Source organism: Solenopsis invicta, chromosome 15 (assembly GCF_016802725.1).
Source record: "Solenopsis invicta isolate M01_SB chromosome 15, UNIL_Sinv_3.0, whole genome shotgun sequence".
NCBI classification, from domain to species: domain Eukaryota; kingdom Metazoa; phylum Arthropoda; class Insecta; order Hymenoptera; family Formicidae; genus Solenopsis; species Solenopsis invicta.
The window spans coordinates 10,395,594-10,423,201 of NC_052678.1; the positions used below are offsets into that span (position 1 = coordinate 10,395,594).

General features: G+C 40.2%; 2 protein-coding genes across 2 annotated transcripts; one reads left to right on the forward strand and one right to left on the reverse strand.

Annotated features, from left to right (window-relative positions):
* The first annotated feature begins 11,416 nt into the window (after positions 1-11,416).
* LOC105192817 lies at positions 11,417-25,243 on the forward strand. Its single transcript, XM_011157073.3, has 9 exons — positions 11,417-12,848; positions 13,469-14,071; positions 20,550-20,638; positions 20,722-20,801; positions 21,001-21,125; positions 21,302-21,817; positions 21,934-22,263; positions 22,354-22,506; positions 23,656-25,243. Exons 1-9 carry the CDS (start codon positions 11,451-11,453, stop codon positions 24,073-24,075), a joined length of 3,714 nt encoding a protein of 1,237 aa, XP_011155375.3. The 5' UTR covers positions 11,417-11,450; the 3' UTR covers positions 24,076-25,243.
* On the reverse strand, positions 24,628-27,554 carry LOC105194455 (pancreatic triacylglycerol lipase). Its single transcript, XM_011159364.3, has 6 exons — positions 26,756-27,554; positions 26,541-26,644; positions 26,074-26,387; positions 25,774-25,869; positions 25,433-25,678; positions 24,628-25,369 (listed from the first exon to the last, which is right to left on the reverse strand). Exons 1-6 carry the CDS (start codon positions 27,485-27,487, stop codon positions 25,296-25,298), a joined length of 1,566 nt encoding a protein of 521 aa, XP_011157666.2. The 5' UTR covers positions 27,488-27,554; the 3' UTR covers positions 24,628-25,295.
* Between the last annotated feature and the right edge of the window lie 54 nt (positions 27,555-27,608).

Sequence of the window (27,608 nt, forward strand, 5' to 3'; positions counted from 1 at the left end):
AATGGAAATTTAATTTCAATTGTGAAATGCGGTTATAACATGTAGTCGAATATGCTTTCAAGTGTGTGTGTGTGTGTGTGTGTGTGTGTGTGCCTGTTTTTATTCTCCGTAGACTTTTATTGTATGTAACTGCAAAGTACAAGTCCTGTAAAGTACGTACACAATCGCCAAGTGTGAGAAAATGCGAGGAAAATGATTGATCGGCAAATTAGCCGTTTTGCACAGCATCGAATCGAGCGAATGCGGCTATAATTTTTTGCTTTATAAAGGTTCTTTGCTAGTGCAATCGCCATCGCGAAATTGTAATTTTGATTACGCGCGTTCACTATTCGATCTCACATTCGAAATCGATCTCACGCGCGGGACACAGGGACGGCCCCTAGAGAGTCTAGACAGTCTAGAGGACTCTTGAAAAGATTCAATCGACACTTGAATTTTTTCTAGATCCAATAATTCCATAAATCTGAAAATTGATTGGCTTCTGCTTCTCAAAATCATTACGACACGTAGTAGATTCGAAATGATAATAGATGTATGATTATAAAAATGTTAGTATTACAAAAAGTACAGATTAGTTCAAATTAATATTAAAATCGAAAGTGTAAACGACAGGGTCTGCACAAAAATGTGCACAATTGTTCGATTCTTCTTGCAAATAATAGTTTAGTCAAGTACTTGTGTGCTATAATTTAAATAGTTATAAGCATAAAAGTTTAAAGCAACGCACGTATACCGTTTGCGTTTGCCATAGGATCATAGCTCGAGAGCGGATGGCGCGGTGAAAGAAATACCGGTTCCGGTGGACGCTTCCGGTTAGTCTCGACGGCGCGGGCGCGGGCGCGGACGCGAGTACCGTTACGCGATATCGTTGTATCGATTACCTAACGATAAAAAAAATGTCTGCACCTGGACGAAAGAACCGTGATCCATGCGAATTAATCGAGTCAATCTTTTTCTTCTTTGTCGAAAAGAGTATATGTCTTAATTAATTCTCAAGAGGTAAGAGTATGAAAAGACTCGTGTTCTACGTCTCTTCTGGTTCTACGCCCCATTTTATTCAACCTGCCGTAACCCGTAACCAATTGATCTTATGAACAAAGTCGCGTGAAGAGATTCTACACAGTCTACGCGAAACACGTAAAAACGAATTGTACATGTGTCATCGAATGGCTTTATGCGTATGCATTCGCGATTCGCGCTTAATAAACAACGAAAACTTGTTGTTTAACTTTAACTAACCATCGCCATATTTTTTTAAAATCTTCTTTTTCTTCTATTTAATTTTCAGGACATTTTATTACAATGTAATACGCAAGTGTAATTTTATTTAAAAATTTCTGTATAAAGTTCGTTTTTCATTTCTCATGGCAAATATTCGTTTTTACGAATAAAGAAGAATCAAGTTGAAATTTGTCAAGAAATCTAACGATGCGTTCGAGAAGACGCATATTATGCGTCATTCTATCCTTGTTAAAGATGGAACAACACTAATAGCGCCGATAGCGCGTCTCTCACCGCGCGAAGCCGAATACCGGCTGCAGTCAAGTAGGTGACGAAGCGCGCGCGCGTCTTGCGCAAAGAGTGCAACGCTTTACCGAACGATGCAGCAATGTAACGGGGCATAATTCCCTGCGTGCATTTTTTGCGAGCGATATGCTTACGCGTTATTCCGCTGGACGACAGGTTTATGGCGTGCAATTATCCGAGAATAACGTTTCTCTTAATTTTTTTTTTTTTTTTTTCTTCGTTCTTTCGAGACGACGAAACTATAGACTGCGAGAGATCTGGTCGGTAGTTTTAAACGCGTCAATTAACCGGCGCACTATCCATGCGTGTTACCACGCGCGCGCGCGCAGTCGTTCTCCATTTCACGGTTCACAAAAGAGGAGGAAGCCTTTTCAAAGAGATGTACTTGACGTTTAAATCTTTTACGCACCGTGCGAATAGCACGAAATAGAGAGAATAACATTGGTTGTGAACGCATTAAAGAAGAAAAAATTTTATACGTACGTGACATCACGTAATAGCATAATGACCTAAATATAAGATTTGTGAAATTTAGAATATGTGTATTTAAAATATAATGATATCTACGAGTATGTAGCCATATGCGTAAGATTAATCATTCCAATTATTATAGATGGGATGAGCACGTCACTGAATATTATAATAGGTTGCGACGGTTGAAGATTAAGGCTAGGCCATTGTATTTTATAGGTTGTCTCTCACTTGTGATATCTCGTAAACCAAAAATCCAACGGTTTTGTATGCGTAGTCTTAATGTATACTTTGAAACGACACGGAGCGCGTGCCGCTAGGACCCGCAGAGACGTAATATTGAGGATGCAGCTACGTCGAACGGAGTTTTATAGAAGGCAATCGTTTCGTTGCGTTGCGTCTGATTGTGGGTTCTGGAACACTGAGTTTCGTCCGATATTCTCGACAAGCCAAATCTCTTGGAGATTTCAAAGCAAGAAACTTTATGAACATTTGTTCATAAAGTCTGTTGAGTAATATTTCACTGCGTTCAATGTATTTATGCTTTTAAATGCCCGGTTTCGCTTTAATGCAACTCGGCGCTTGTGCATGTTCTCATGCTTTAATGTAATTATTATGTCTCTATTTTCTTTTTATTTTATTTCATATATTTTATATTTTTTTTCTTTTTTTTTTTTCTTTTGTTTGCTTGTAAATTAGATTGTTGTAATGTATTTTTGTTGTTGTTGTTGTTGTTGTTGTTTTCGCCTATGTATGTCGTTTTAGTGTTTGAGAGGATTTCCTAGAGCGCTTTAGAAATTAAGAGTCTATCTATCTATCTACTCAAGGTACCCATCGATTAACAGTCGATGAAAGGACTTGAACTTGAAGACATTTGACGATTCGAGTTTGATAACGCATGACGATTGATATAAGTAATAAGCGATAAGCAACAATGGTACTTTTGTAGATAGACATCGCATTTTATCGTGTCAGTCAATTTTTATCTTCGACTCGCGTAGAACGTTGAAACTTTTCAATGGTGATTTAGAAATATTGCTGGAAATCTATCGCTGGAAATCGTTGTGCGTGCGCGAGTTTCGATTCTTTACCGTCATCTACTCGTAATTAATACAATATGTAATGTAATATAATGTAATGTAATGCTTTGGAGATTAAATTTAATCATTGTTACGATTATGGAAGAAAATTGAAAAGAATGTAATCGCTCGCAATCTCGATCGAAATGGAAAGATTTTTGGCTGAAAGAAGTCATAGGCTCGATATTTATGCTACTTTCCGGTAAAGACCGATACAACGATAACGCGATCGTGCATGGACATATGCGCTGTTGTAATGTTTCCGGTCTCACGTCACTGGTTCTCTGGTTGGATTCGTCCCAAGTCCCAGCAAAACTCCCACGTGAGTACGTTGTTGTATAGTATTTATCGCTTTGTAGTCGTAGGGTAAGAAGAGACACGCGTTACATTGCGCGCCGCTGTTATTAGCGCGATGCACGGTTTTACTCGGCTTCTTTTCTCGATATGCCGGATACGTGACACATGTTTGAAATCCGCTATGTTGGAAACGCGTCACGTGTCACGAGAAACGACCGCATATATTTCCATATTAATTTCTAAAGTCGCACGTTTCTTTTCCATTCTCCATGTTTTTGTGCGATAACGAATAACAAAAATAATAATAAAAGAACGAGATTTTAATAATAATTAATTTGAAATTGATTAATTTTGAAGCGCTGGTATAATACGTCTGTTGAAAGACTGAAAAACGCCGCGGACGAATCAGATATGAAAAATCTTGTAGGAAATAGCAATATCGGATAATGGCAAACGTTCCAGTTGTAAAATTTCGAGTCCTATTGTAATAACCAGATATTCTATTTGGTTCCATCGAAACGCACTTATTTTTATTATATTTTTATTATAATTACTTTTCTCAGTATTTAGAATTTTGCAGTCAAGTTATCTATAGGACCCGCGTGAGATGTCGCATTGATGTCTATGCGACAAATAATTACAATGACTTTTTTCGGGATTCAAGTCGCTTTGAATTATTAATTCGGATTAGTTGACTGCGCATATCGATTCAACACGATTGCGATTAATCGTTAATAATCATTTTTGTTTCTGCTCGGCTTTTTGAATAAATTTCTAGCCTCGACAGGTAGAGAGCCGTATTGTCACAAGGATGCCGCGAGATTTCGCGAGAAAGTAGCCCGCGCGCGGTAAAAGAATGTCGAAGGAGATCAGTAGGATGATTGAACAAATTCGTTCAGGTTTTATATTCCTTCGCGTTCCTTCGCGTAGAGAATTGTAGAATCGCCTCCTTTCGTGGATGCGCAGTTTCGAGTTAAATTTACACTGACGCAACGCAGCTTTGCCTCGAATATTCGATATTGCAAAAATTAACGTGACATTTGATCCATTTGACGTATTCTATTTGACGTATTCGACAAAGATTCGACGTGCAGGGTCGCTGCTATACCTAGAGCTCACGACAACCCTCTCGTCGCGCTTTCAGTGATTTCTAAATGAACTGACCTACAGCCAGTGCAGCCTGCATCAAATCCTTTAGCACTTTTTTAGAGTTTTACCAAAGTAGTGAGTCGCGAACAATTTTTCAGAAGAAGATGATGAAAAATAAAAATTAAATTTTGAATTAAACTACTGCAATTTGTCAAACTCAAAGTTTAATAGCGTACTCGTATAAACAGGATTCGGCGCTGATCATGCGTAATGTCGCGCGCTGACGTTAAAGCATTCCGTCATCTCATTGTCAGTCATCTGCAACGGACATAGGGCGTAGCAACTAGCAACGTTCTTCATATTCTTCACATTTTCATACCTCATTGCATATTAGAGAATTAATAGTTTTATAAAAAATTGAAAAGGAAGAGTAACGTGGTAATAAATTATAAGCGTATATACCCAAGTAAAGCATAAATAAATAATCCATCTACCGAAAAGCACGGCTCTCCCGTGCTTTTTCACGTTTACTATAGTTAATACATGGATGTTCTAAAATTAATAGATAAGAATAGATGCCGCTGCACCGTTTTAAAAAATGGATCTAATTTTTTTCAATTTTTTAAATTTATTTTTCAATGTAATCATTTTTAACGTAATCAGATCTATATCTCATTGTCAGCACAATTGTTCCAATTCCGTATGTACTTGTCAAACTTGGCGTCGCGTCGCCAAGTTAATCGAGTAATTCGTCAAAAAATATTGTCTTACGGCTTGAACGGCATTACATAAAGGAGAAAAACAATAAGGAAATGATAAAAGTGCATGTGTCATGTATATAGGTGATAAAGTATGTACGCGCAAGCGTTATCTCGACATCTCGTCGTAATTTAAAGCGGCACAAAACTTGCGAAAGTCATACTTGTTAGCAGTGAGATTTAAAATATCACTCACATTTCGCGAATAATTTTCCAACGGCGACAGTCAAAGTATAATAGAAATATATATAATATTTACGAGAGCATCGGCTCTTCCTCAGCTTGTGTTTTATACGTAAAATCACTTTTCGCGTTATCACCGCCGCGCCGATATTTTCAGCAACCAACTGTCTGCGCATATCTTTACTCGCTACAATTTTGAGTATTTTTCTATTTCTATTGAATATACGCATGAATACGTATATGTATAAATCGGATTGAGGATTGCGGATTGCGGATTGCGGATTGCGAATTGCACATAATGATCCAATTGTATACTTGGAAACGATAGGAGACGTCACGTGATATTTCATTGTAATTTCAATGTCGGCCTTTCAATATAATTCATAGGTTGAGAGATCCGACCGTGCCAACAATCTCATGTGTGAGAGCCGATCGCTTGATTAATTTTACATACTCGTAAATGATTTTCCTAGACCAGCGCGTTTCCTGTAATAACATTGCACTTTCTCGGTATCTCTATTTCACTGCAACAGCTATAAAGTATAAACGTCTTTTTAAAACGTCCCGTACATTTGTTTATCGAAATCGTGTTACGCGCGACGCTAATTTCGCGCTAATCGCGTTTCCCACAATTTGCCACCGTCCGACGACGCGTCGGCTCTTTCCATATCGATTATGTCATAACGTTGTAACTGACGATTTCCGCTATGTATTTAGTACCGCGCGATCTTAAACCCATGTCTCGCAGAGAGTTAGTAGATATAGAAGAAAATGTAGGACTTGAATTTTTCAATGAATGCGATTCGACCACTTTTGACCACTCGTGAATCTCGCGACTCTTCGCGCGCAGTCCAATGTACTTGAAATTTTATAGAAAGTCTGTACGACTTAGTAAAACGTGTATGGAAATACACGTACGCGGCCATTAGAATTTCAATTCGCGTTTTTAACGTTTAATTAGCATAAAACAGATTTTTAATTTATTCTACTTATTTCTACGTACGAGATAGAGGCTTTTAAAATAAATACTATAGACTGGCGCGGTTATAAAACCCACAAGGGCCATAAGGTTTCCCCTTTCTTTCCCGTCTGAATCATTTTATCAGTGAGTATCGCAAATAGTGAATAGTGCGTATGCGATTCTCATTATGCGACACGGACGAACGATGGAACGAACCATGGCCCGGACGCGGACGCGGACGCGGGCGCGGGCGCGGGCGCGGGCGCGAGCGGCAAGCGAAAGCGGAGAGGCGGACGAAAGGTACACACGAGTGGCTAAGGAGTGGCGGGCTAAATATAATCCGTAGATCAGAAAACACGCGTACAAACTGTGCGCGTCTGTCCCTCGGACCCCGGGCCCCGCCTAAAAACACGTTTAGTCGCCTCAGAGCTATCCACTGCTAGTTACCATTCGTTTTAGGGTTACGCGCCGCGCCGCGCCGCGCCACGCCACGCGATACATATATGCTAGTTCTTTTTCTCTCTCTTCTCTCTCTTCTCTCTCCCCTCCTGCGTGCAGACTTTGCGCGTTTCCGCACTCGTTCCCGCAAGCGCGACAAGCGGTCCGCGACCGCTGCACAGCGCTGCACAGTGACTTCGGTGCAACGCTCGTGCACGTAGCACGTATGCGCGTTTTACGCGCGTATAGTACGAGTGACACGCGCCTCTGATTTCGCGCACCCGGTTTATGTGCACCTGCACGTAACACGTACGTCAACGACCATGTATTTCGGATCGCGATAGTGTTGTCACGTCACAAATTTCAAAGATTCTGTGTTTTATTTTTCATTGCTGCAACGACCTTCAAATCGATACCTTATATACATATACCAAAGGTATACTCGTATCAATATACAATTATAATGAAACGAAATTGGGACGTTTGATTTTCTTTCACCTTAGAAAAATGCAATATTGTTCTATATTTTATTCTTTATATACGCGTTATTTTCTGAAAATAACGCGCATATAAGCGTGTAGCGAAGCTCTCGAGTTTCTAATATACCGCTTTCGTGTCTTTTAGTACACTTGATAATTTTTCATTTCCGACGAAGACGATACTGAATCGTAAGTGTTTAAAAACATCAAATCTTGATATTTCTTGGTCATAACATATATACGAAGGTGAAACTGATCTCAAAATCGAAATTGAAATCAGTCAATACGTAAAACAATAACTCGTATCAAAAATTAAATTTCTTTTGAAAGATATGACTTGGTAATGTGCCTATACACCACGCACGCACACACGTACACGCACGCACACGCACACGCACGCACGCACACGCACGCACACACTCACACACGCGCGCGCGCGCGCACACGCACACGCACACACGCGCACACACGCACACAAACTGTATTATATTCTCGTATTCATGGCACATACGTTACTTGTCTAATATTACGTTTCATTTCTACACCTGCAAGCTTATATACTGTAGCTTTTAACGACAGTTTCGTTATCGTTATAACGTCGTTGCGTATTTGCTATATATTATATCTGCGCAATAAAGTTATAATGATAACGAAAAACTGTTGTTAAGAGTTACAGAATAGACCAACGGAGAGCTTGCCGCGTCTCGTATCTCTCATCTCTGTCTTTAATGTGCAGATGTATAATTTATCGTAATAGATCTTGTTTTTAGTGTGTATTTTGCCAAATGTTAATTTTAACTATAAAGTTAAATTTATATAGGAATTTACAAGTTAAAATGACAACTTTGCGAGCAACTGGTAAAGTCTGTAAAATTTCTATTTTCGTGATAACCGTGTTGCTTACTCGAGCAACAGTGGGAATGTTGGCGTGGCCTTAATTTTTACAACTTTGTAGAGCGGAATGCAAGGCAATCAAGGCTTCTCGTATCAAAGAAACGTAAGAGTACAAATTCTCTCTGAGATATGAGAGGTTTCGGTATGACGATATGTATGTGTACATACTTGTTTCGTGAAAATATCGTGATTAAGTAACGAAAGGAAATGAAGGATAAAAAGATGTGTAACGTATCGTTCTCCAAATGGTTGTTGCTTTCGCGCTGTCTCGTTGTTACGTGAAAGCAAGGAATAAAACGCGTATGGCAAAAGTGCGAAAAAGCACAAATAAATAAATTAATGATACGGATAAACAATACGTGATACGATCTCTCTTTAAGCAATCACTTTGTTCCGACACGCGTAATAATATCACGCATGTCGGAAGATAGGAGAGAAAGATGAAAGAGGAGACGAGGAGGGGGGGGGGCGGAATCTTGGCTAATTCGAGATCGGACGAACGATTCTCGAATAAATCGTACAAAACGTTCGCATCCCGGGTTCCGGGCCGGGTCCCCCGGAGTTGCAGAGTGAGGAGCGTATTCGCATATGCGCGAATCTCGCGAACGCGACGAGCACGATTGTGGGACCGCGCGTAATCGTTGTGCGTACGTACGCGGTGTAATACGGACCGCGTAATTGTTCACCGCGCGGTTGTATAACGTGGCTTCCAAGCGGCCTCCGCGTCTCGCGACAGCTCTCATCAGCAGTCGTCGCCGGAGTGTCGTTCTGTTGCGAACGTCCGCGATATTTCGCAACGTCTATGTCGCTTGCGTCGTTTAACACGTTCGAAAATATCGATTAAAAACAATAAAAACTCGCGTTTACACTCAAAAATGCGACAATCGCGTAAAAGTTATTTTATAACTTGTCACCAATCACCAGCAACGACTATCGCGCGACGTTTCAAAAGTGCGTTTCAGAGAATTATTTTCGGAAATCGAATGGAATCGGGTAATCATTTCTCGAGTAATCATTCGCGCGATTGATCGTTATGTTTGAGAACAATACTCTCGTAACGTTGGTAACAATTAAAACAAAATACTCAATTTATCGAATCGTCTCGCACTTTGCTTTTCAAATGTACGCGCACATATCTTGTTCTCTGTTTCTTTAGCAACAATTTCGACATTTTTTTACACGATCACGTTTCTTGTATCTATATCTTGATAGATATAAGCCGTCGAAGGTGCGCGCGCGTACGCGCAAATATGTGAATTCTCGCGCTTCGTCGCGGCTTCGTCGCGGGACGACTGCAGCCAGTGCAGCCTAGCGACGGCAATCGCTTTTTGCTTGTTACGCGAAATTGCAGTCAATCGGTATCTTCAGCTTTGATTCGGTCATTCGTTTCTTTCGTGACCCTCGCGCGTTATCTAGTGCGCTACGTGACGCCAATTACCACGCGCGTGGATACGCAACGAGAGCGTCAAGTCAAAAAGGAGAGGGAAAAAAAGGACAATATAGCTAAATAATTGTATTTAAAGAAAATTGAAATTCTATACAAACCTTGCACCTTGCCCGTCATACGGCTTCGCTTAATTACGTAATACGTAATATCGGCGGTGTAACGACGACGGTGTGACGACGGCGGCGGTGGCGGCGGCGCGACGGCGCGGTATCATGGCGTCGTCGTTCGTTTGGATTCGTAAAGGCTCGCGCGTGCGCGCGCACGTGATCGTGCTGTCATCCATCCGCTCTGATCCGCTCTGCTGTACTCGACGTGTTCGACGTGCTCGACGTGCTCGACGTGCTCGATATGCTTGACGTCGTGTTCGAATGAAACGTTCGTATATGCGTTACATTTGTGGACGTATGTACATGCATGTACATACGTAACGTATAATGTACGTGTAATTCTCGCTCGTGAGAGGACGAGCGATCAAACGCGCGACATCGTTATTCTTCGACTACGTCGTGCCTCTCCACGTGAGCCACGCAGGAGCCACGTACGCGTTAAGCCGATGACTCGAAATATGATAATGCGAGAAGACAGGTAACGCGCAAGAAATCCAATATCCCCACAGGGTATAACCGGGAAATTTATTCTACTTTCTTTATCTCTCGTCATCGTTCCGATATTCGATCTGCGGGAGATGATCGAAACGTCGCATCGTACACAGTGTGTTTCGCACACTCCTTACTAACCGTGGAATCAAATTCCACAAATTCCAAGTGTCGATATCTAAAACGATTGACGCGATTACAAACAAAAGCTGAGGAATTTGAAGCTTTGCCAGTGTAGCCTTGTTGTGAGCAAAGTTTACAGGATCAATTAAAAGGATCATCATTTCTTCGCGAACACGCGTGATTGATGAATCTAGAAACATATAGAATGTAAAAATGTGTAAGAAATATAATTTAGAAACGCGGCAGAGAGATATAAAGGTAGAGAGATTGGAATTTCGAGGCTTGGCTACTGTATTCTTCAAGTGAAGAAAACTAAATTTGCAAGATTTGTTTGAATATAAAATACAAGACTATTCGTCAGATGTCACCAGTCTTTCTACGATAAGTAAAGTTTGCAAAGCGATTCTTCGCGGAACTTGTGATGACAAATGTACAAAACACAGACTACCGTGCGTTGAAGGAATTTGTGTGACACAAAATAGGATGCCACAATAGTGTCATCCGGGATCATCACCGGACTATTTTGCGCAACCACTTTTTTTTCGTACGAAGACATTCTCAGATCCTTCACCAATTAAATGCAGCGGCGCGTCGCGTCACGGTATCGAGTCCATCGAGTATATGTACTCTGACACTTGGCAGATGTAGTGGTACAAAGTACAAAGTAAACTGAACGATCGGCATCAGTTGTTGCTTCCTTCGATGGTTTAACGTTGAAATTAATCTTTAAGAAATCAAGATCGCGAAGAATCTTTCCCTTTGCTCGAGGAAAGGTAAAAGCGGCGCGGACGTTCTACTTGGACGTTGCGACGCGCGACGTTGCAACGACTAACAAAGTATAATAGCTGTGTTTCCAAGTGTTATTAATAATGTGATAACGGAGCGGAATCTTCGAAACACCCTTCACTCGTTGACCGTGATTCAATCGTCGTGACCTACCTAATGGTCGTTGCACTTTTCAATTCGGCAGGAAGAGCCGAAGAATCCAAGATATTCCACAGGGAATCGTCCGATCGCAACGAGTCGCACTAGGAGAGGAAGGAAAATTCTATATATATATATATATATATATATATATGTATATGTATGTACGTATGTATCACTATACATGGAGATGAAGGAGGTACGGCACGTTTTGACAGCTCTGAGGACTCCCGCAAAGTGTTCGACCTTGAGCAGTGGCGTCGCGGCGAGTGTCGCAACGGCAACGGCAACGGCAACGGCAACCGCAACGTGGTACGACGTTCCGACACCGTTTATCGTGCATTGCCGCGAGTTCCAAGACGAGGACCAAGACGAGGAAGCGACGGGACTCGACGTTGCCGTCATCAGGAACGACCAAGCGAGAAACTCGCGTAAAAAGTCCTCCGAAGAAGAAGACGAGATGGAAATAAGCAGATTTGCCGAGGAAAATACGATGGCCAAGCCCTTGGAGAGAGAGAGAAAAGTCTGGTCGTCGAAGGACGCGAATCTCGGCGTGGTCGTGTGTTCGGCATCTGGAGGACTCTTGCTGGAGGATTCCTCCGACAGTGGCATCGGCACAGATAAGGCGTCGTCGCCGCCGTCGCATTGGGACCACGCGGAGACCGTCGCGAATAGATTGAATCAAATTCGTGCGAACCTCGAACCTCGCGGACTCGAGGAAGAAGACTCGAACGAAATAAGATTTGAATCGAGAGTTGCGGGAAAGAGATGCAGCACTACGATGGAACTGAACGCCACCACGACGGTCGAGAGGGATGCCGATGGGGTTCCAACCATCAGTTTTAGTTTTCTGCAGAGAGACTGCAACTTTCGGGACGAGAACGGCGACGAGATCGTTATTTTGGAGGTCGACACGAGCGATCAAGTTGACTCGTCGTCGGCAGCCGTCGATCAGCTGTACGATCTTCCTAAAAGTGCAATCCTGGAAAGTAAACCAGCTCCAACTTTCTTAGAACGTAGATCCAGTTGTGATAAGGAAATGAATTCGGGCGAGTCGTTAGCGACGCAAGCAGTTGGCCAGGACCTTTACGACGTGCCGAGAGCAACGCGCAAAGATGCCAATATGCCAAGCTGCAATTTCGAGCTGGAAAACTGCAAGAACATAATGATTGTTTCGCCCGAGAAGAAGCGAACGATCAACAACGCGAATCAACAACGCGATCGGATGAAACGTTCCACCAGATCGCTGAAATCTGGTAGAAGAAGTTACGGTGCGTCGGACAGCGACGGTTACGACGCCGGCATTGCGTCGATGTCGGGTTCGTACTCGGATCCAGAGTACTCGAACGTTGAAGAAGCGGCGTTGTCAGAGAGCGGCGGCGGCGGCGGCGGCGGCGGCGGCGGCGGCGGCGGCGGCTCCACCACAACGGACCGCAGCAGGCCATTGAGGCTGCAAAAGCGACGACTGGGCAAAGCTTGGGGCAGGATGCGTAGTTGGTTGCGAGAGGAAAGGACCAAGATCGGCCAAGTGGTCAACAGGCACGCCAAGTTACAAGCGGTTGGCGCACTCTCTGCTCCCGAGGTAGTGCCAAAGAAATGGAGAAAAAAGCAATGAAAGAAATCTTGCCACGACCGATAAACGTTAGTTAAAGTCTATCGAAAGTAATAAGCAGGATCGATAAAACTGGGATAAAACTAGAAACGACATGGAAATGTAAATTTGATTCGTTTGCCACTGTATCACGCGTATCATTTATCCAAGTGTTGAAATCAGAGCCAACCAATTTAACTAATGTTTATGGCTCGTTGCTCGATATTATACATAATATGCTTAAACCGCTTAAAGATTCAGAGCGTGAAAGTCGGGAAAGGCAAAGTTTTTAATTTATATAACTCATCGCTTCAAAGTACAACGAGTTCGAATCGGTGCTTTGCTTTGCTCTCGATCAAATTTCTTTACACACAGTTTTCGCGAGAGAATTTCACAATCGATCATAACGAATAACGAATAACGCGCGCGATAAACGACGAGTCGTTTACAAGATTTCCGCTTTATCGTTAGCCCGCAACATGGCGAAGAAAATGCATGGCCGTATAATTCTCGCGAGTAAAAAATGTTGCGATGAGTTTTTAATTTGCGCCAAATTAAAACTTTTCTATTTTGTTTAGTTAATTTTTTTTTTTTTAAATTCTCAACCGAAGGTACGAAGCGATCGTGCCTATTCCGCGCGAACGTCCAAGAGCAAGCAGCGTGGCTTCTACGATCTGACGCGAGCACATACTCGGCAATCTGGTTCGATCACGAGAGTGGAGGAATTTGGTCTGACGTCGGTATCGGAGGAGGCAAATATTTCCGACGACGCGGACAGGCCAATGTCAGCATCGCCCGATGACGCTTCGACGCTGGGAAAGACGTCTGACGGCGACGACGACGGCGACGGCGACGGCAACGGCGGTGGAAAAAGATTGCGCGGCAATCTACGAAGAAAGACGCCCAGCTCGGACGACATTTTAGAGAAGAATGGGAACGGGACGAGATTACAGCTGCAAGGGCAGTCTTTCAGCATGGATAAGCTGTGCTCGCGCGTGACGGAGAGTGACGAGACCAAGGTGCACGAGACGACGGTAGGAACGGTAGCGACCGGTAGCGACAACGGCGGCGACGCCGAACCGTCCGCGTCGCCGTCGACCCCCACGTCGAGAGATCACGGTAGGAAAAGTGGTTTGATTAAGAGGAGAATGCTCGGGTCAATCAGAGGGTTAATGGCCTCGACTCATCTGTTGCAGACCTACGAGTCCGACGAGGTACTTGACGCTCTCTCGTTACTTCTTTCTCATTATCTAGATGGTTCTAGAACCATCATTGATGACACACGTTTGTGCAGTTGTCGCACACTCGCGACACTATTATGTATCATGATGGTCGAACGTGATGCGCATCTTGAAAGCTAGAAAGAAATGGAAAGATAGGGTATATGTGTTTTCATTGGCGTTTTCTAAGGCCAATTCCGAATGCGAAACTTACTGCACGCACGTGTACGAAAACGTCAACGTGCTGAAATTTCAATCATTTTCACTTGGTTAAAATTACAGCAGATATCGTAGCTGTGTTTATCGTTTAAAGTTGTGTATATATCGAGACACTGCGACAGTGTAGACTGAATTCTCTTGCTTACGTACTTGTATTATTTTTTCATTAACGATGCCACTTTTTGCAACTGAAGCGAAGTCTTGCCCTACGGCGAAATATAGTAGCGGTACACAGCAATATAGCAAGATAATAATACATAATACTTTTTGTATTTTACAGCAAATACAAAAAATAGCCGTTTCAACGAATCTTTATGAGATCCTTGTGCATAAATGACACGCGATAAATCAACGATAAGATGGGGAATCTCATGGAATTAAATTCGTTCTCGTATCGCCGCGCGTCGCGCTTTTCAGATGCTGCTCTCTTAACAGTGACATCATTTTCGACCGAAAATCGCTTTCAAATCGCATAACGTACTTTTCTTACACATTTACAATGACTGGTGTCAATCTATCGAGTCGTTGTATCAAGATATTATTATTTACGCGGATTTATCGTGCACGAAACATTTTTTTCATCAATTCTTATTAGAAAAAGATTATTAAAAAACAAATTTTTCATCAATGAATTTAGTATTTGAAAAGATTAACTAGGCTTGTATATAGCAAATACATCTATAAATATTATCTGTAAATATATATATATATATATATATATATATATATATATATATATATATAAGTATATAAAAATTAAAATTATAAATCTTGAAAATTATATGCATTGGCACATTAGTGTTTAATAATTAATTTACAAATGCAATTACATACGATCGAAATAACGATAATAAAATATATCGAAAACATCGTCATTTGACATTTTCTAGTTCTGCTTTCCCCGCGAGTTGAAACTTTACAGTCCGCTTATCCAATCGAGAAATTTATCGACTGTCCAAGAGAAATGGCGCTAAGCGGTCAGATACGAGCGTGCCTTGAAGCATCGCAAGAGTAAAGCATGGAAAGTGTGGGAAAGTTACGCGGAGAAAATAGCCGACTTTGTTTTACACACATAGACGCGCGCGCATATCGCTCTTGACCGCCTTCCCTACGTATGTACGTTCTCATATGCGTATCTCATATGTGTCCTAAAGATCGTACGTACGTGTAAGAATAATTAGAGACGCATGATCGTGAGAAATAGAAAAGATTGCACTCTGTATAGTTACATTCGACGCAAATTTTTTCAACAACGTGGCACAGAAGTCGATGAGAGTGCCGTTTACGGAGCGTTTACGGAGTTACGTTTACGGAGTTACGTCAAGTATACATACATAGTATAATTCATTATCGAGAAAAAGTGTCGTGTGAACGAAATTTTTAATTTCTTTAAAAATAAAATTACGCTCGCTTCTTGTTCATTTAAAATTAATACTTTGGGCAATATTTTACATTGCCAGCGTTACACAAATGTCATTTAATAACATCGATCGATATACTACACTCGTTGCCACGATCAATAATTTAAAGTTTCTTAGATCATCGATGCAAATTCTGTTTTACTTACGATTAATTGTTTCAACAATAGAGTTCCATTCCATATTGTAAAAGATACTGCGCAAACTAATTATTACGCAAGATTTGAGTGAACGGCGATTTTATCGTATGTTTTCTGATTACTTCTGATTACTTTCTTTATTACAAAATTAGGGCTTGACAATTTAACGAGTTGCTGATCATGCGCGATTCACAAAAAAGAAAAACGCTCGTAGCGATGAAAGTCTCTTTGTTTAACGATAAATATATATATATATATATATATATATAAAAGGAGGCGAGATATAAAATTCAAGTCCCATTCGGAAATTCGCACGCGTTGTCTCGCATTAATGCAGTTGAGGGTCATCCACATTAAGCGACTGACACATTCGTTGATCTTTTTAACGGATTTTAGCTCATAATCGTGTCGCAAATATATATATTTTTTCGATCGAACTTGTATTAACATTTTTGAAGGAGATAAGCCTAATTAAAATTGAATTGGTCAATAAGTGAGTCAAGTCACAATGAAATGATATTACATGGTGATGTTTCGAGAATGTTGTATTATACCCATATGCATTTTACGTGCACCGTAGATTCAATGACTATCGACTGATGACTGCGGTCATTGACTGATACGTACACCTGTTTACCTATTGCAACGAAGCGAATGAAAATAAATCACCTGTTGCAAGTGCACGCCCGTTTGTCGTCATCAACCTACTGCGATCGACGTATCGATTAACCTTTTAACCATTCAAATTGGTAATAGTTACACCAACTCAACCGTTATCCATGAATGCACACAATCGCATTCACTATTTAGGGGCACGCGCTATTTGTTCATGTGTGTGTGTGTGTGTGTGTACTCGTATATATGTATTTTTTTTATGTAGAATAAGAGCAAGAGGAGTTGGCGAGATAACGAGATTTCTAATAATGCAAATTTTTGAATCTCGTACGAGTCGACTTTTATCGATAAAATTTTTTATTTATTTTTGTGTTTCATGCAATTTACAACAATCTAATGTTGAGAAAATTTTTCAAGAAATTGAAGAATTATTTGATATCGTGCGCAATGTGTCAAGTATAATTATTTCTATACAAATAGACACGCGATTCGTTACGTATAGACCGACGTATGATTTTATTGTCTCTTAATGCTGATGCGATAAACGCTGGTCAGCCATATACAATACGATGCGATTGTAAAATAAATCAGATCGGTCACCGATCGTACGCGTTTAATTATTGTATTGTACACTTGATCAGCATCTGCAATGATATCTCTTGAATAATCATGGATATAATAGTCAGACTTTATAACGAAACAAGAAAGCTATCCTAGGTAAATTATTATTTGGCAAACGTGAAAAAGATTCGAAGCAAACTTGTAGATGTATACATATATATATGTACATGTACATGTACATACGGGGAACCTGTTTCCCTCGTGTAACATTTTATCAATTCGATCAAACCGATTACAACTTTCGCCGTATTGCCAACTCTAGAAATTTCTCGTATATACAAATTTATCTCATTATACCGATACCTCATTTTATTGCGTATGTTATGGACACTAGCGAAACGATTCTTTAATATGGAAAATTAATACGAAAATTAATATGCTCGGACTATAAACTCGTCTAGATCTTTCAATTTTTAAATAGACATTAATAGCTCTGTCATTTTTTAATATGAAATCTGCCGCGAGCATAAAATAGATTAGGTGCGCTTCTTGATATTTTTAACTCTTTTTTACATCTAATAGTTAGAAAAATGATCACGTAATTACGTTTTATCGCCTGCTCTTGACAAAATGTCGAAAATAGAAATGTAAAGGTAAATGGCAAAAAACGCTTATCGGTACAAGTTAGAGATCGAGTCTAGAAAGTTGCTTTGTCACATTATAAATAGATCACGTCTATTAGATATTTTATTCAACAAGCGTACAATCGATCTACTGTATCGATTGCAGGATTGTTTTCCTTCTTTTTCTTTTTTTTCGGTACGTACAATGTATATAACAGCTACACAAATTTAGTATGAGATTTTTTATTGCATAAACAACGGATGTTATTATTGTTAACATGATTAACGAGAATTTATCTTTCCAAGTTGTAACGTCCTTTAATGTCTCAGTGAAAATCACAAATAGTAATTTTTAAAAATTCATAAAAAAATAAATACTTAATTTTGTATACAAAGCTATCTTTCCATACAGATAAAAAGATATTACGCAATGATTCGTCGAGAAAAATAATCAGATTATTAAGAGACTTTTCTCCCCACTTGGTCACATCAAACACAAGTTGTAAGATCAAAATCTCTTGAAGCTTATCAGTAATATTGATTCTGAGGAACGACCATGAAATTATTGATAGCAAAAGTACTTTAGACGATATGAGATCCAATTATCATTACAACGATAAGAAAAATGTGCAATTTGTGAGACCTCTGAAAATATGAAAGCCAACTGGAACGCACGATCAAAAAATCTATATCGATGACTAGAAAATTGTCAATTATATTTGAAAAACGCGTGACGAATTTACTAGAAATATTTCAACTTCTTTTAAGATTTTTAACTACGGCTAATTTATTAAATTCAACAAGTATAAAAAAGAATTGCCAATAAAAGCCGGCACAGAGAGAGAGAGAGAGAGAGAGAGAGAGAGAGAGAGAGAGAGAGAGAATTTTGCAAATTAACTGACATAATTAAATATTATTGTGATTGATAAGGACAATTTTCTTAAACGTTAAAACGTTTGTATATAAAAAACACAAATCTTTTCATAGTCTTGTATAAGTTTTGTACACGTTACAATCACGGGAATATGCAAACACGCGGATGACGGAAATGTAATATAGCCTTGCTGGTTAACTGGTATCTCTATCACCACTACTGTTACTACCGTTACCACTAGAGAGATATTACATAATATTACGCGTTATGATCAAACATCGATAAAACTATCTTGTTCTCACCCAGGAACAATTTGGTGAACGAAAAAATTGATACATTACGTAAAATAGTGGCTACGTAACGATTTAAAATTGAATTTAAATATTATTCCATTTATTACTTTTACATCATAAATATTAACATTTTACCGATTTATGTAATTTATATCATTACTTGATTTATAGAAATTCTCTCTCTCTCTCTCTCTCTCTCTCTCGCTCCTATTTCCAACGATTAAATTTTTTAATTTGAATATTTTAAAATATACAACATAATATAATAACAATCCGCATTAGAACTGTAACATGGAAACCAATTCATTTGACTGGCAATAATCGGTTGTATTTTACACGCCATGCTCCAATAGCTCTGTGTGGAAAAGTAATTTTTGTTATCGGCGTTGAATAAAATCTTATTTAAGCACCATCTACAATATGGATACTCGACAAAGAAATTCGCGACTGTCGATTTCTTCTATTGTATTCGTATAGTTGTATTGTAGTTATAGAAACGTTCAATTTATCTTTTATATATCTTCGTCGTGTACGATATACATCCCAACTAATTAGCACGTAGCTCGCGCCGCGTCGACTTTCCTCAAGGCCTTACAGCGAGTCGACACTTGCTTTCACTGAGAGTGCCTCGCTAGCTATGATCAAGCTTTAATTCGAACAAAGTGTCAGTCACCTTGGTGCGGCAAACGAAAAGAAGTGCGATATCCGATAGCCGCGGGAACGTTTATCGCGCTCGAACAAACGCCGCCTTTCCATTATAGCTGGTGTTTTACGATTTTATCATTCCTGCAACTTCCGGGACGAGACTTGGAGAAAAGAAGCTTCCTTTCCCCGGAATACGGCAATATTATTCTAGTTTAAAACATCGTTCTAAGATACAAAAGGATTTTATAATGAAAAATAAGGGAAAAGAAAATGAAAGCATCATCCATAAATAAATAAATAAATATATAAATATATAAATATATTTATATGTATATCTTTTTTACGTATCTTGAATCAAAAAAAGATAAAAATGCACTCACATGAGACAAATAGATACGCGAACGAGTTAAGTAAAGAGCATAACAGCGATTGGATGATAACAATATATATTGATCTTTTATGAGACCAAATAAAGCAGTTTGCGTTGTAGGAAAAGTACTGGCGTGAGAAAAACAATAGTATTATATACAATATTATTAGACAAGAATAGGAGATGGAATAATGTTGCATATAATCAACCATAACGCTACACTGTTACACCACTATCGCTTATGCTTTTCTCTCGAGTCGATCGACGATACATTATTCGAATCAAACTTTTATCGTTTGAAGATGAAACAGTTTAATGTTTTTTTTCTTTTTTGAAGTATAGAACGTTTAAAGATTCGTTCACGGAAATGATAAAACACGATCAAATTCGTTATCGTCATTGATGTAATGTCGATAATTAAACTTGATAACTTAATGCAAATTGATAATTACTTTGTATTTCTTTTATTATCGAATTTTTACAAAAGTAATACTTTGCTTCGGATTTTATTGTGTGCAATAAATTTTTTCCTTTTAAATTTTAATACGACATCAAACTTTCTATCGTAATTGATGATGTTATAATGAGATTTTGTAACACGGATCAATTTATTGTTATCACTTTTTTTCTTTTTCTCTTTTTTCAAGTTACTTATATGTCGTTATCTCATTTTATCGCGCAACTTTTCTAATTTCATTCTCGTCACTGTTGCAGGCAGGACAAGGTGGTTTCGAAGATGTGCGACGATACGTCAAACAAGGAGGCGATTTTTGTAAAGAATTGGCATCGATTCTTCACGAAAGGTATTTGGATCTTTTCTTTCTACCGTTGGTTCGATTTTCAATGAAAAAAAAAAAATATATATATATATATGTATACGTTTCAGAGCCGAATTAGAAGCTACATATGCGAAAGGACTCAGCAAACTCAGTAGCAAGCTGACCAAGGCCTGCGCCAAGGATCAAGGTGATTGTCGGTGTACAATTATCGAATTTTATATCGTCGCATCTCTATTTCACTCTCTTTTCGAGCGAGGAAATATCGATGCGAGATATACATATGTCGTATGTACGATGCGCGGTGCGCGGTGTCCACGTAGCGATACATCATCTTTTCCAAGTAGCGAATCGTGCGTACGCTAATCAGCTCTTTCGTAATGCATCAGGTGGTAATAGCAACGGAGGTGTGAACGAGGCATGGAGGTGCGTTGGCGAGGAGATGGAGGCTGCGGCGGAAGCCCACCGGCTATGGGGCATCGCGTTGAGCGAACAACTCGCCAAACCGCTCAGAGTAAGTGTCCACCGATTCTAGAGAGATAATTATGCATTTGCAAAATTGCGTTTGCGCGATGAAAAAAACTGGACGTGCAACTGTGCGACTGTGCAACTCCGAAATCGCGCGGAAATCTGCGAGTGAATCAAAGTCAAGAATGAAAGAGTGAAAGAGACTCGCGCATGTTATAATAGGTGGGCGTAGCGGAGACGCAAGGCCGATCGAGGAAGAGCATCGAAAACTCGGTAGACAAGGCGTCCAAGTCGCTTCAAGAATGGCGTGGAATAGCGGCCAAGAGTAAAAAGCAGAGCTTTACGTGCGCACGCGAGAACGAGAGGCTGCAGGATCTGGCGCGGCTGCAAACCATTAGTCAAAGTCATCATCAGCAAAGCAACTCGTCGACGACGCTGACGACGACGAGTCATCATCATCATCATCATCATCATCATCATCATCACGTCATGACGGAGAAGGAAGCGAGCAAACTGGAGACTAGACGGAGGAAGGCCGAGGACTCGTCGCGCCGAGCGGACACCGAATTCTACACGGTCAGCGTGAGAGCCGAGAGGGCCAGGCTCGAGTACGAGAACACGATGAGAAAGGGTGCGAAACAGATGCAACTGCTCGAGGAGGAGCGTCTGAGCGCCCTCAAGGATCTCGCCAACGTCTACCTGACGCATTTGCAGACGCTCGCGCCGCGACTGCAGCAAGTAAGTGCACGCGCAGCGCTGTAGTCAAGTTTGACGTACGATCTGCGATCGCTTTATAATTAGGATTCTTACAAATTGGGAAATGTCCATCTTTTCTAATCTTCTCTGATCCGCAGAATACCGATCGCTTGTTAACGCCCGTGCGCAGCTGCAACGTGTCGCAGGATCTAGAAATTTTGAAAAATCTCGTACGCCGAATGGACGATCACGATGTGACGAACGCGGAACAGTTGTTGCCGGATTTCTACGCCGAGCACGTTACTCTGGCGATGAATCGCGAACGGCGAAAGCAGGCGTTGGTCAGGGTGCTGCATCTGATAAGGCAAGATCTCGAGAGAGAGAGACGAGGTAGAGAAGGACTGGAAACGTTACATCGAGCCTTCGTCGCGACTCCGGCGTTTGCGGCGGACGAGAGTACGCAGAACGTCACGGACAAGCTGCATCATGTATGCTCCATTTTCATCGCTAGTTAACAATTGTACCATCGCGACGTGATAGATTATCAATTAATACAATTATGTCGCGCATTTTCACAGATGCGTTCGATGTTGCTGTACTTGGAAGCGGCTAGATACAAAGTCGGCCGTACGCTCGCTGAAGTAGAGGGTAGCAAACGAACCGAACATCCCTTGTCGGAGCATATCTTGGTTTCGAGAGACAAACAGGGTTTGCAGCAAAGTGTTCTCAAGGTATAGTATATAGCGTTACTATTAGTGATAATCATCCGTAAGCCGACCTCAGCGAGCGCATGGCAAGCTAAATTACGATAATATATCCCACCAACATTCTGCGTTTAACCCTTAAACACATTTGATCCGAAGAATTACGTTAAAACACTTTTTTTTTTTTTTTTTTTTTGGTAACGGAGGGGAAATGCGTTACCGCATACCCCAGGCCCCGGGGGAGGCCTGGTGGTTATGTGGGGCTTTCCCCCGCCGGTGACGTGCCGGTGGGGGCGTACCCACTAAAACCCCTCCGGGTGTCCTGCCCTGGTCCGTAACGAGTGAGCTCCGGGAACGCGTGCAGCATACTTCCGGAGCCCCCTCGGACCCGGTTGGTCAATGGCCGACTCGGCTCGCCAGGGGCGCCTAACGTAGGCACCCCTGGCAGGGCTTTTAGGCCTGGTCTGCCTCAGGTCGGGGGAAGGGGACACCGTCCCTCCCCCGCCTCTTCCCCTGGTGTTTTGGGGGTAACTTGGGGTATTTGGTCCCCGCCGTAATCCCGAGCCTCTTCGCGCCGCACTGACGCGGCGCGGCACACCGTGCTACCCTGACGTTAAAACATCTTTCTCGTCTCGTTGACCTTACTCAACTTTGAGAAGCTATAACTTTGCTTCTAATCAATATTTTTCAATAATCTCTTTTTTTTCTTCTTTTTTTATAAAAATTTAAAATCTCGGAAATGTGACTGCATAATCGGCATTGCAGAAAAATAATTTATTGTCAAGTTACAAAGGAAAAACCACTACTAGGTGAAAATGAAAAATTGTTCAAAAATTCACTTTTTTCTTTAAAGAAATCACAACTTTGCAACAAAAAACTTTTAAGGACTCGAAGAATCATAAAATTTTGCTGTCGTGCCGTTCGAACTCTATTATAATTGACAAAAAAAAACAAAACAAAAAAAGTTGATCAACTATATCAATCGCAAGAAATTTCAAACTCTTTTTACACCCTTTGGTTTGAACCTCCTATCTCATTCCGTCTTCACACAGCGAGCAATCGAAATTTTACAAGAGTAAATCTTCCAGACCATCAATGTATGTAAGGGTTGATGTACAAAATCTCTTTCTCTTTCCTCATACACAAATAAAGACTGTGTATTCTCTCTCCTTGCAGATTCCTTCTTGGGCAAAGAACGAATCTTTTGAGATTCAAGACAACGATGACGAACTCGAGATGCGACTGAGCAAGGATCAAGACGCCGAGACTCGCGATTGGGCCGATCGAACCGCTGGTGACGGCAATTCAGAGAATCCACCAGACGAGGACGATTTCAGCGATTTCGACGAGTTTAGCAGTCACTCGGAAGACAACAATAATCAGATTGATAGTACGGAAGTAGCGACGGCCAAGACTGAACGCGCAGAGCAGTGCCGAGCGATCTATCAATACTCGGCGAATCTGAACGACGAGCTCAGTCTTAGTCCGGGAGACCTGATAACCGTCCATCAAAAGCAGTCGGACGGCTGGTGGATAGGCGAGTGTAGAGGCCGTACTGGTATATTTCCCGCCACTTACGTCCAAGTCATTCATTAATAACGCGTATTATTGTATATTATCAATGTGCACGTGCGATAGAGAGTACAAGTATCGATCTTCTTAAAAGAGCTTCCATCTGACTTGGTTAAATAAGATAAGAGTTTTATTATGTGCCAATAACGTTAATGCATGTAACGACGTACTTTATACGCACAAATCCAAGTTCTTTCGACCGCCAGCTCGCATAAAAATGACTTGGGGAATTTAATACCAAATAGTAGTTACCACCATATTCATGATCCACGTTTAGTGCCGATAAAACATTTCTGGCGGAAATATGTTAATATATCACGTTGTTACTATTTACGCTATACGTCGTTCTTACAATTAATATTATATACTTGTTTACGTGTATAGTCGTGAGCTAAAAGGTTGCAACACATTTTTTTTTATGGTAGATGATTTGATGCTTAATTGGTCTGATCCACAGGTAAGAACCAATGACGTTCGCCGTTTGATGAGCAAGTCTACATTTTAAAAACAATCGAAGAAAATGTGTTGCAACCTTTTAGCTCACGACTATACCGTTCTGATAAAGATCGATCCGAGTAACAACTTTGAGTATTTTTATTAATTCTGACAATGCATTTTAACTCATCGTGCGTTAGTTATTCTTGTCAGGATATGCAGTACAGTATGTTTGAAAGTTTAATTTTACTGAAAATTCACGTTACTTCCCTAGCATAATCATGTTGATATAAATCAATTGGTGTACTTTCTTTTATTTTCTATCGTGTAATGATTGTGATTGTTTATGTGCACTTAATTTTATTCTTTAAAGCTCTAACCGTTATATTTCTGTCTTTGAAACACTATTTTTCAAACATGCTGTATATATATATATATACACACACATCGTATATTTCATTTTTAAAGCCAAAATTATCACACATATATAATGATTTTTTTCTTCATTTTTATTAAAAATTTATGAAAATAACAAGTATAGCAAAATCTCAAAATAACTGTTAAACAGTTTGCGCGAAAGAATAAAACACGCAAACAAATGTAAAAAATTGTGTGCGTGTGTGTGTGTGTTTGCACACCACGCACACACACCCACATATATATATATATATATATATATATATATATATATATAAAATTTGTATTATGCAAACAATCAACTGTAAATATCCAGACATAAAAAAATATTTAAGTATGCTATCATAGTGCACATTTATTTAAAAATAAGTTATCCAAAAGTTTGCAATTTGTTAATCCTCCATGTGATGAAAATAATCCTGTTGCATTTGCCTTTTTACTTCCTCTATAACATCGGTGCTATTGGCTATAACAAAATGATTGTAACAAGATCACGAGATAATTATTAAATGCAAATATCACAACTTACCGCAAAACGGACTGGTATTGGCTGTAGCTACGAAAAAACTTCCGCGTTGATCATACATTTCTGCTTTAATGCCCATCTCTGTGCAGCTATCTCTATCGCATGGTTCTTCGATTATTTGTAAAAAATGTCTGTATGTCAAATTCCATTGATGTGCCCAGAAACTGCAATTGCGCGCAGTAGCAGATCTCAAAGATTCCGTGAGATAGTCGTAAGAACGTCCATGGCTACATATCGCTCGTTGTACCGCTACAAGTGCAACAATGGATTGTGTTTTTTTCTTTTTTTTTTACTTTTATTTCTTACAACGACTCAATATATACATATATAGTCGATTTACTAACCATCTCTTGGAATGTTCCAAAAAGTGAAGTACGATGATTCCACTCTTATACAGCCAGGTTGCGTTTTACCGCCGTTTGGATAGAAATCAACGTGACCTATGTATTAAGATAACAATTAGAAAATGAAATAGGATAAATAAGCGATATTGGCTAGTTCATATTTAGGTTCGATGTTAAATAAGGAAGCTTTTCGGAAATTCTAAGAAAAAATTCAAAAAAATTCTAAGAAGAATCAAGAAGGAATTGAAAAAGTGCGTGCGATGTAGATCAAGTTCCGAGAGTTCCGATCGAATGAGTTACCTATAGTTTCGGGTAAACCAAGACCCAGCCTCGTGAGTAATTGGCCGTTCGTATGTATCACGTCAACGAACGGTGCATCATTTTTATGTAAATGAAGAGACGCGTCAGCTTTGCGGAAACAAGGTTGTGCCGGATCTAGACCGGTAATTCTCGACACTGTCCATCTGTTTTGTCTTTTTTTCAACTCTTTTGCGGCGAATCCACAAATGTGGGCGCCGAGACTATGTCCTATTAGATGTAAAGGGCCCCAATTGATTACATCCGATCCATCACGCGCATTATTGATCGTAGCGTTTGTTACGTGTTCTATAAATCTTGGAAAACGATTGGTTGACGTTAGAAAAAAAGTACAGACTATAACTTTATTAGTGTATATGTCGAAAATATGTATATAATCGTTGGAAAGCACGCGTCGGCAAATTCTTTTTTAGAAGCATTCGATTAATACGATATTTTATCATACGCACTTTGATACTTGATATCCCACTATTCTGGTGTTGACCACTGCTTTATAGTAATTCAACGTATTACCGCCGGCACTCCAATCTATTATCACGACGTTAACGTCATCCTGTGAATCACACACACACACACATACACACATACAATTGCAGAAAGAAATGAACCAAGCAAGTAGTTACTTGGAAAACGAGATTATGAGACTGCGATGAATTTATTATACCCATTCGAGTAATGCCTGCTCCATATCGCTGATCCATGTCTCCTGGCTATGCGACAAGAAACCGTGTACTATGATCACCGTCCTGCGTTCTATCTTAAAGTCTGCCCATTCTAAACCAAATTGTTCGCCAAGCACCACGTGCACGCGGCGCGGTCGTTTTCTAGAAGATAAACGAAACTGCACGTCCAAGGCGTCACTCCCATTAGGCTTACTGCTAAAGAGCGATTCCAGTTTCGCCGCGACTGTCTCTCCCAGTCCGAAGCAGTCCACAATTTGAGACTCAACTGTATTAATAGTCGTCTCGTTAAATAAAGGCACAGTTTTTGCAACGTGCGTCGTATTATTCCGAGCACGTTCAAAAGGCTGAGTTACATTCGTCGTATGTGGATCCCATAACCGAAAACACTCCCCGATAGAGAATTGGTACAAAATGACAAACGCGAGAGTAACAGATACCATCGTCGTGTGCGCTACAACATTGGCGTTTACGTCGACTTTAACATACATATATATATACACACATAATACTCGATCATCACATTTGAATAGATAAACCACAACGACTCGCTCATGCTTAAACGGAAAATTTCTAAACAAGCAACTCTTTTTTTTTTTTACTCTTGTTAGGGTCAAAGCAACATTGCGATTAAGTAAAGAGAAACTGACTTCTCCGATAATATGAAGAGTTATACCGATAATCTTGGAGTTATACAGATAATACTTTTGGTCCATTTTGAAAAAACATCAGGATTTCTTTTTATTTTAATAAAGCGAGAGAAAGAAATGAAATAATTAAAAATTTTCAAATTTTATGACATTTTATTTTTTTATAGAATTTCTCTGTGTGTCTTAT

Coding starts and splice junctions, on each gene's coding strand:
- LOC105192817 (XM_011157073.3), top strand. CDS start 11,451: ATGGAGATGAAGGAGGTACGGCACGTTTTGACAGCTCTGAGGACTCCC. Junction 20,639..20,721: donor GCATCGATTCTTCACGAAAG/GTATTTGGATCT, acceptor TATACGTTTCAG/AGCCGAATTAGAAGCTACAT. Junction 21,126..21,301: donor AACTCGCCAAACCGCTCAGA/GTAAGTGTCCAC, acceptor ATGTTATAATAG/GTGGGCGTAGCGGAGACGCA.
- LOC105194455 (XM_011159364.3), bottom strand. CDS start 27,487: ATGGACCAAAAGTATTATCTGTATAACTCCAAGATTATCGGTATAACT. Junction 26,645..26,755: donor AGCAGGCATTACTCGAATGG/GTATAATAAATT, acceptor TGTGATTCACAG/GATGACGTTAACGTCGTGAT. Junction 25,870..26,073: donor TGGTTTACCCGAAACTATAG/GTAACTCATTCG, acceptor CTTAATACATAG/GTCACGTTGATTTCTATCCA.